Source organism: Myotis davidii, unplaced genomic scaffold (genome assembly GCF_000327345.1).
Source record: "Myotis davidii unplaced genomic scaffold, ASM32734v1 scaffold1786, whole genome shotgun sequence".
In the NCBI taxonomy this organism is placed as follows: domain Eukaryota; kingdom Metazoa; phylum Chordata; class Mammalia; order Chiroptera; family Vespertilionidae; genus Myotis; species Myotis davidii.
In genome coordinates, this window is record NW_006297147.1 from 310,280 (window position 1) to 319,707 (window position 9,428).

Here is a 9,428-nt window from a genome sequence, read left to right on the forward strand (position 1 = left end):
CAGGGGATTCTGTGTGGCTGAAGGATGTCTGACTGCCCAGGGAGCAGGCCTAAGCCAGCAGGTGTACATCCTTTGAGGGGTCCCAGACTGCGAGAGGGCATAGGCCGGGCTGAGGGACCCCCGGAGTGCACAAATTTTTGTGCACCGGGCCTCTAGTGTATATATATAATTGTATTCTAACCATATGTATGCATATGTGTGTGCATATTTGTTAACACTATTACAGATATCCCCTTTTCATCCCCACCCTTTGCCCACCTCTACCCAGTTCCTACCACACCCTCCTCAGGCTTCACCACACAGTTGTCGGTGTCGATAAGCTACACATATATGTTCTTTGGCTAATCTCTTCACCTTCTTTCATCCATTCTTCACCATCTCCCTCCCCTTGACATTGTTCACTTTGTTCCATATGTCCATGCTACTGGTTCTAGTTTGTTCGTCAGTTTATTAGATTCCACACATAAGTGAGCTCATAAAAGACAAGTTTTTTAATCAGTGTAAAAAATAACAGAAACTATACAAGATATGTGTAAAGCAAAAAAGATTATATGTGATTAAGAAGATTTGGGGGGGTAACCTTGTAATAAATAAACATATACAAATACACATATAAATAAACATCTGAACAGTATATGCCATACAATGTAGTGAACTGGATTATAAAACTGAAAAAATTACAGAAATGTAGCAGAGAGAGAAGAGGAGGAAAATGTAAGGAAGATGTTAATAAATATAACATCAAAAGATCTAATGTTATGCCTACTCATAGTTTTTGAAAGAGAAAACAGTAATGGAGAAGCAATATTCAAACATCTAAAAGATGAAAAATTTCAGTACTGATTAAACGTTCAACAAGCAGTGATTGAGTATCAGCCCACAAACCAGGCGGTAACAGTTCAATTCTGGGCCAGGGCACATAACAGGGTTTCAGGCTCCATCCCCAGGAGGGGGCATGCAGGAGGCAGGCCATCGATGTTTCTCTATCATCAAAGTTTCTATCTCTCTATCCCTCTCCCTTCTGTTCTGTAAAAATCAATAAAAATATATTTTTAAAAAATTCAACACCTCAGATTCAGAAATCCCAACAAATTCTGAGCTAAAAGTGTATACCTAGACATATCAGACTGAAACCATAATACACAAAATGCAAAGAAAAGCTGTAAAAGTATCCAGTACAACAGAAACAACAGAAGTCAGAAAAAAAATGAAATCATATCTTCGAAGTTCTTATTTTTGTTCCAAAAAGGCCAGACAGGAAGGCTGTTTGCTAATTGAACATGAGACTCTTTCATGGAGCATTAGCTCCTCCCAGCCACCATGTGACAGTGCTCAAGAGTACTGCCAATCAGGAGGCTCGCCTACACTTTGGCATCCAGAGCTGTTATTGAGACTTCATGATAAATGCACGGTTTATTGAATTATGGACCTCGTGGCTGGACTCAATCTCCAGGTCCTTAATCTTCCTAAAAGTTACACTGATATCAAATGGCTCAAAGCTACAACCCCTCAAATCACCTGGTTGGTATCTGGCATTGACCACCTCTATCCTGAGTCAGCTCATTAGCATAAACTACAAAGTGTGGTCGCAGTGCCCCAGAATGAATAACTCCTACCATACATGTAATTCCAAAGATTCTATATAATAAAAGGTGCCTTAATCTTCCTAAAAGTAACACTGATATAAAATGGCTCAAAGCTACAACCCCTCAGATCACCTGGTTGGTATCTGGCATTGACCACCTCTATCCTGAGTCAGCTCATTAGCATAAACTACAAAGTGTGGTCCTAGTGCCCCAGAATGAATAACTCCTATCATACAAGTAATTCCAAAGATTTTATATAATAAAAGGCTAATATGCAAATCAACCAAACAGCGGAACAACCGGTCACTATGATGCACACTGACCAACAGGGGGCAGATGTTCAACACAGGAGTTGCCCCCTGGTGGTCAGTGCGCTCCCACAGGGAGAGCGCCACTCAGCCAGAAGCCAGGCTCACGGCTGGCCAGCACAGCGGCAGTGCCAGGAGCCTCTTCTGCCTCCACAGTGCTGAGGATGTCCGACTGCCCGCTCCCCAGGGAAAGCAGGCCTAAGCTGTCAGTCGGACATCCCCCAAGGGCATGAATTTTGTGCACTGGGCCTCTAGTTTAGACATAACTTCCCAGGAATGAGAGACAAAAGTCAGGCAAATTCCTAATTACACACTAGCTTCTCACACCCCTGTGCAGTACCCTTCCCTTGAGCATGAGCTGGACTGATAAATTGTTTCTAATTATAAAAAAAGGAATACAGCAAAAGATGAGATGCCACTTTTACAATTAGGCTATTCATACACCAACCTTGCTATGAGAATCTGCTCTTTGATGACTGATGAAATAAGGTTGTGTTTTAGGGAGGCTCACATGGCAAGAAACTAAGAGTGGTCAACTTCAGCAGAGGATCTCATTTGATCAGCCCTTGAGGAAATGAATTCTTTCAACAACCACGTAAAGGAACTTAGTACTGCATTCTTCCCCACTAGAGTCTTCAGATCAGACTCCATTCTGTCCTCATGATAGACTAAAACAAAGTATATAGCAGTGATAAGATTAAAAAACTAAATGAGCCCTAGCCGGCTTGGGTCAGTGGTTAGAGCATCAGCCTTCGGACTGAAGGGTCCCAGGTTCGATTCCGGTCAAGGGCAATGCCTGGGTTGCAGGCTCGATCCCCAGTGGGGGGTGTGCAGGAGGCAGCTGAACAATGATTCTCTCTCATCATTGATGTTTCTCTTTCTCTCTCCTCCCTTCTTCTCTGAAATCAATAAATATATTAAAAAACTAAAGGAATGTTTTAGCTTTTCATAACATGAGTTACAAATGAAAACTGTAGGAGTATTTTACTGACATGTTTGTGACGAAGGAGGGTGTTAAATCTCCCTGCTGGATTTAGTGAAAGCAAGGCCCTCTTAAAAAACATGCTAATAGCCCCGACTGGTTTGGCTCAGTGGATAGAGCGTCGGCCTGCGGACTGAAAGGTCCTGGGTTTGATTCCGGTTGAGGGCATGTGCCTGGGTTGCGGGCACATCCCCAGTAGGAGATGTGCAGGAGGCAGCTGATTGATGGTCCTCTCTCATCGATGTGTCTGACTCTCTGTCTCTCTCCCTTCCTCTCTGTAAGACATCAATAAAATATATTTTTAAAAAAGAACAACAAAATGCTAATAAAAATGCAAAAAGTGAGATAATCAGACAATTATAGCAAAACTAGAAGTCCAATGCACTAATTCGTGCACAGGTGGGGTCCCTTCTCCTGGCTGGAAATCGGGGCCATCTCGCCCAGTCCCCACAGGAGTTGGCCGGCAGCGGAGGGACTACGGGAGGGCTCCAGGGAGTGTCCTGCCCCGTCTCACCCAGTCACGATCCAAAAGATCCCAGCAGCAAGCTAACTGACTGGTTGAAGCTTCTGCCCGCTGCTGGTCAGTGTCCACCATAGCGAATGGTCAAGTAGTCCACCAATTGGTAGACAGCTTGGTCGGACACTTAGCATATTAGGCTTTTATATAGATAGATAGATAGATTAGCAAGATAATCTCAAAGCTAAAGAATAATGTGGATATTCAATGAGTGAAGTTTAAATAGTGCCTGCAACTGTCCTGACACTTAGTTTGTACTTAGGGAGACCTTGGCTATGACAATGGTTATTAATCTCTTTAAAATGACCTACATTTGATTTTCCTTATATATAGACTAGAGGCCCGGTGCACAAAATTCATGCATGGGTAGGGTCCCTAGGCCTGGCTGGCAATCAGGGCCAATCTGTTAGGTGACCAGCAGGGCTATCGGGAGGCCCCCACTGGTATCTGCCTTGGCTGGGGGCCTGGCGTCACCTGCTCGCCCGCCCCCCCCCCCCCCCCCCCCCTGCTGCTGGGCAAGGCCTGTGGGTTGGGGGCAGCTCCTACACTGAGCATCTGCCCGCTGGTGGTCAGTGTATGTCATAGCGACTGGTCATTCCACCGTTCATTCTATTTGCATATTAGGGTTTTATTATATAGGATTATATCCTAAAAAGTGTACTTTTCTCTTTCCATTACTAGATACTGGAGTAGGATCCCAGTGTGCTGTGCACTGTGGTGAAAGTTTGTGTTCAGGACTATGTTCCCACCCCAAAAATCCATAGTACAGACACAGGAGATTGGCAAGCCATGGATCCAGAACACTATCAGGGCTGCAGGAAAAACAGGGTGACTACCATTGTCTCATAGAGCCAGTAGGAATAGAGGACAGAATCACCTGAGCAGTGCATTCCCTGCATGGAAGAGAGCTGAGCACTCAACAATGAGACCAGGATCCTGTAGATCTTCAGCATCACTTCCATAAATTTGGTCCCAGAATTCATGTCCCACTGTCCTCTCTCCTAAAGAGTGAATGTCAATGCCATTATAAACAGCACTTGCAAAGTCTGAGGCATGAAATTCATCACAGTGGATGGGATCACAGCCAGACACCCCAAATGTGGGTGATGGTGCAGAGACCCAGCCCACATGACTGAGGTCTCCTGAGGGTTAAACTCCAATCTGGGATCAAAGGGGCGGCAGTCAAATCCTTGCTAAGTCTCAGAGAAGGTTCCATTGAAGAAACTGCTAAAGGTGACAAATAATGGTGTTGCCCCGAACACAGGGAGGGAAGCCAAGGTTAAGTGCTCTAAGATGTAAAGGGAACGGGAGGAAATGTATAAATGCAACCATGGAAACAGGAGCTGCAGCTGAGCCACCCTGGTCCTCAGACTGTACCTGCTCCAGTAAGGGCTGCTAATGCTGGAGAAAATAATCGTTAAAATCCAGCAAAACTCACAATTCCTATGCCACATTTTATTATATAATATTTTACAGTAACTACTCCTCAAAATATACTTACTCTTTTTAAAAATATCTTTTTATTTATTAGCAAAGGAAAAGAAGAGAGAGAGAGAGAGAGAGAGAGAGAGAGAGAGAGAGAGAGAGAAGCAGAGAAACATCTATGTGAGAGAGAATCATTGATCGGCTGCCTCCTGCTTGCCCCCTACTGGGGATTGAGCCCACAACCTGGGCATGTGCCCATGACTGGAATTGAACCTGGGACCCTTCAGGCCACAGGCTGATGCTCTATCCACTGAGCCAAACCAGCTAGGGCGGGACATTAGATTCTTAAAAGCCACTTTTCTTTCTCTAACATACAAAGGTGCTTGTGGGCATTGTGGAAGTGAGGGGTGCCTGGCCTGGGAATGTCTGCGCAGGCAGAGGGATGAGTTGCTCAAGTCAACACAGGCTGCAAAAATAAAACTTAGCTCTTCACCTCCAAGAGCTCAGGGGTGGAAACACACCTTATGCTTATTTTACCCAGGAGAAACCAGAAACCCAGACCAGAGAGAGGCGTCGTTTCTCTGGGAGTCCAGGGATATTTGAGAATCTGAAGTTCAAATCCAGGATGCCTGAGCCAGGGCACGGGGAGTTTGATCACTGCCCTCCTATTTCCCTCTGCACTGGCTTTGGGGCTCCAAAGCATCTGCCCTCCTTAGACACATGTTCCAACCCAAGAACACCCATGAGCGGAAACTAGGCAAATGGGAGAACACTACCAAGCAAGGGCTTGTGGCCTTATCAGGTGACTGGTCTTCTGAAAGTGATGGAGAATGTCAGTAGTGCGGGTTAGAAGTAGTGTTCATTGCGTGGTGTATAGCATTAAGAAATTAAAGTATATTAATCCGATACAGGAAAGAAACATTTATTTCATAAAGCAAAAATGGCACAAAATGAGTGAAATTCCAACATCCATCTTCGTTGTCCCGCTTCCCTTCTGTTAAAGAAAATTGCCAAAATTCATACCAGATTAGGCAGGACAATTAACCAGACATTTTACTACGGATACAGGAGTAGCAAATACACATCTAAGAAAAGGCTGGTCCTAGTCTCCAACAAATCAGAGAACAGAGTTAGCTTCCCTGCGCCAATGAGGATGGTGACTGATGCCATCTGAGGACACCGTATAGGTCAGCGGTTCTCAACCTTCCTAATGCCGCGACCCTTTAATACGCCGGGTACTCGTATGTGGGCATATCTGCATGTGGGTAGACCCGCCTGGAGACGGATAGAGGAACGGTGTCTCGGTTCCTAAGACATATGTATTTTCCGATGGTCTTAGGCGACCCCTGTGAAAGGGTCGTTCGACCCCCAAAGGGGTCGCGACCCACAGGTTGAGAACCACTGGTATAGGTGGTACAAGTGACATTGCTTCAGCAACAGACACATTCAGGGACATAGATCTGGCAGGACACCTGTGTAAATTAGAAAGGGCAACATACACACACATGATTTTCAGATAAGTTTATAGGGAATCTCCCTACTTTTGACATTAGAATGTATGAGATTCAAGTCAGGCAAATAGTTTCCTTATAGTATTGTTAAGACTGACCTTAAAAATTGTACATTTCCTATGCATATACAACCTTCTTCCCATGTGAAGCCTTATGTGCAAAATAAGGTTAGAATTTTGGGTACAAAATTTGCCACATTAACTACACTCCTAAGTCCTTTCTCTAGTGTGAACTCTCTGGTGACTACGAAGGCTTAGGATACCGGTAAAAGTTTTTCCACATTCACTGCAATCATAAGGGCCTTGTCTAGTGTGAATTCTCTGATGATAAAGAAGGGATTGGTTCTTGGTAAAAGATTTCCCACATTCACTGCACTCATAAGGCCTTTCTCCAGTGTGAAGTCTCTGATGATAACGGAGGCCACTGCTACTGATAAAAGATTTCCCACATTCACTGCACTCATAAGGCCTTTCTCTAGTGTGAACTCTCTGGTGACTACGAAGGGAATAGAGCATGGAAAACGATTCTCCACATTCACTGCACTCATAAGGCTTTTCTCCTGTATGAAATCTCCGATGATTACGAAGGCTATAAATGGTGGTAAAGGATTTGCCACATTCACTGCACTCATAAGGCCTTTCTCCAGTGTGAACACTGTGATGGCGACGAAGATAATGGATCATGGTAAAAGATTTTCCACATTTGCTGCACTCATAAGGCCTTTCTCCTGTGTGAATTATCTGATGACGACGAAGGCATCTAATCATGGTAAAAGTTTTCCCACATTCACTGCACTGATAAGGCCTCTCTCCTGTGTGAAACCTCTGATGATAACGGAGGCTACTATTACAGGTAAAAGATTTCCCACATTCACTGCACTCATAAGGCCTTTCTCCTCTGTGAAGTCTCTGATGATAACAAAGGCTAGTGCTACTGGTAAAAGATTTCCCACATTCACTGCACTTATACGGCTTTTCTCCAGTGTGAAATCTCTGATGATGACGAATGCCAGTGCTAGTGGTAAAAGATTTCCCACAATCATGGCACTTATAAGGCCTTTCACCACTGTGAATTCTCAGATGAATACGAAGGGAATCGATCCTGCTAAAAGATTTCCCACATTCACTGCACTCATAGGGCCTTTCTCCAGTGTGAATTCTCTGATGATAAAGGAGACCAGTGCTACCGGTATAAGATTTCCCACATTCACTGCACTTAAAGGGCTTTTCTCCAGTGTGAAGTCTCTGATGATAAAAAAAACTAGACAATCTGGTAAAATACTTTCCACATTCATGGCACACTAAACGCTGTCTTCTAGTAAAAGCACTTTTGTTTTGAACAAATGTGTGCTTGCGGCCAATCGCTCTCTTATATTCTTTCCTGGTGTAGGTACATGTTGACCGTATGAAAACCGAATGTCTTCACCACAAATGTTTATCTGTCATGACTAGACATGATTTTATGGGATGATTTTCAAGACAAGTGAGACTCTGAGGGAAAGGCAGTTATATATTACTTGACCCCAAAGGTCAACCAATGGTGGAGACCTCACCAAGGGAGGGACATGAGCATATGATAGGACACTAAGAACAGGGGCAAGATACACTAGAAGAGAGGCAGGGTCCACTAATTGTTTCTTCTTTTTTTATAGTATATTGCTTTCAGATAGGAAGGGGGAGAGAGAGAGAGAGAGGAACATCAATGGTGAGAGAAAAATCAACAATCAGCTGCACGCCCCCTACTGGGGATTGATTTTGCGACCCCGGCATGTGCCCTGACCAGGAATGAAATTGTGACCTCCTGGTTCATAGGTCGACGCTCAACAATTAAGCTACACTGGCTGGGCCACTAGCTGTTTCTTCACAATGTCTTCTGTGGGAGATTTCATGCTGGTGATGTGAGTTTATGTAGAATAACTTGAATGTGCCCAATCCCATAAAAAAACCCCACAGTATTAAAGCACATGATGTTCAAGGTCAATATAAGGGCACATGCACACTCCAAGGCTCTGCAGGCAGGGACCAAGGTTAGTAAGTAGTAAAGAGAGACCTGTGGGGTAAATGGTGGAGGTGCATCATTGAGAGAGGGGAAGATTATCCACGTGCTGGGAAACTGAGTAGAAATGATAAATATTGAAACTGAGTAGTTAGTTGGCAAAGTGTCAACAATAAGAAAGAACAAATAGAATGAAGTGGGGAACTGGCAATGGTAACAAAATACTGATGAACAAAATTGGTTCCTAGTTATGACTTAACAAAACCCTGGCATCAACTCCTCTCCAACAGCCCCTTCACCCTGGCAAGACTGCCACGGGGTTCTCTCCCTGCGATGGGTGGAGTCATGTTTCTCCTGTGATGCACAAAGGATTCTTCCCCTTGAAATCCCAGTTGAGCCATTACATGGGAAACAGATGATAAAAATCCTAAAAGAAAACCTAAAGAGCTGGATGGCCAGCACTGTGTATAACAAAGCACAAAAGTAACCACAGTAAAAAACAAAAACAAACAAACAAAAAAACTATGTGAGTGACACCAGGAATATGGCAGAAGAATTCATCTCCCTCCCAGTACAAGAGTACAAGTAGAGAGCTATCCGTGAACAAAGAAAACATAGCAGATGGTAATTAGCACCCAATAAAGACAAACAGCAATGCAGAAGAGAAAAAATGGGAGAACTGCATAGAAAGGATGATTGAGAAAAGTGGTTGAGCAAATATATTTGAAGATGGTTACAGCCAAAAACAAGGATTGGCGTTACGTCTATCAGCCACTGACGCTGGTGGCCTTTCCTATACAAATCGCTGAAAAAATTTTGTTTTAAAAAAACCACAAAAGTCCATGTAACATCTGTGAATTCCCCACAACACATGAAAGGACTCAGTTTGTTGGCATGAATTATAAAAGAAACTAGAGACCCGGTGCACAAAAATTTGTGCACTCGGGGGAAGGGGGAGTCCCTCAGTCCGGCCTGTGCCCTCTCGCAGTCTGGGACCCCTCGGGAGATAACGACCTGCTGGCTTAGGCCTGCTCCCGGGTGGCAGAGGGCAGGCCCAATCCCTAGGTGCAGCCCCTGGTCGGGCTCAGAGCAGGGCCGATTGGG

The 9,428-nt window shown here is 44.3% G+C and overlaps 2 protein-coding genes across 2 annotated transcripts in view; both read right to left on the minus strand.

Moving 5' to 3' along the window:
* Positions 1-3,471, minus strand: part of LOC102766570 (zinc finger protein 211-like) — a 20,520-nt gene extending 17,049 nt beyond the window's left edge. The window contains 1 exon segment of the mRNA XM_015569907.1: positions 3,391-3,471. Coding sequence (XP_015425393.1) covers positions 3,391-3,471 — 81 coding nt within the window.
* A 2,253-nt stretch (positions 3,472-5,724) lies between these two features.
* Positions 5,725-8,217, minus strand: LOC107181380 (zinc finger protein 239-like). Its single transcript, XM_015569908.1, has 3 exons — positions 8,165-8,217; positions 7,152-7,709; positions 5,725-6,983 (listed from the first exon to the last, which is right to left on the minus strand). Exons 1-3 carry the CDS (start codon positions 8,215-8,217, stop codon positions 6,539-6,541), a joined length of 1,056 nt encoding a protein of 351 aa, XP_015425394.1. The 3' UTR covers positions 5,725-6,538.
* Positions 8,218-9,428: the final 1,211 nt, after the last annotated feature.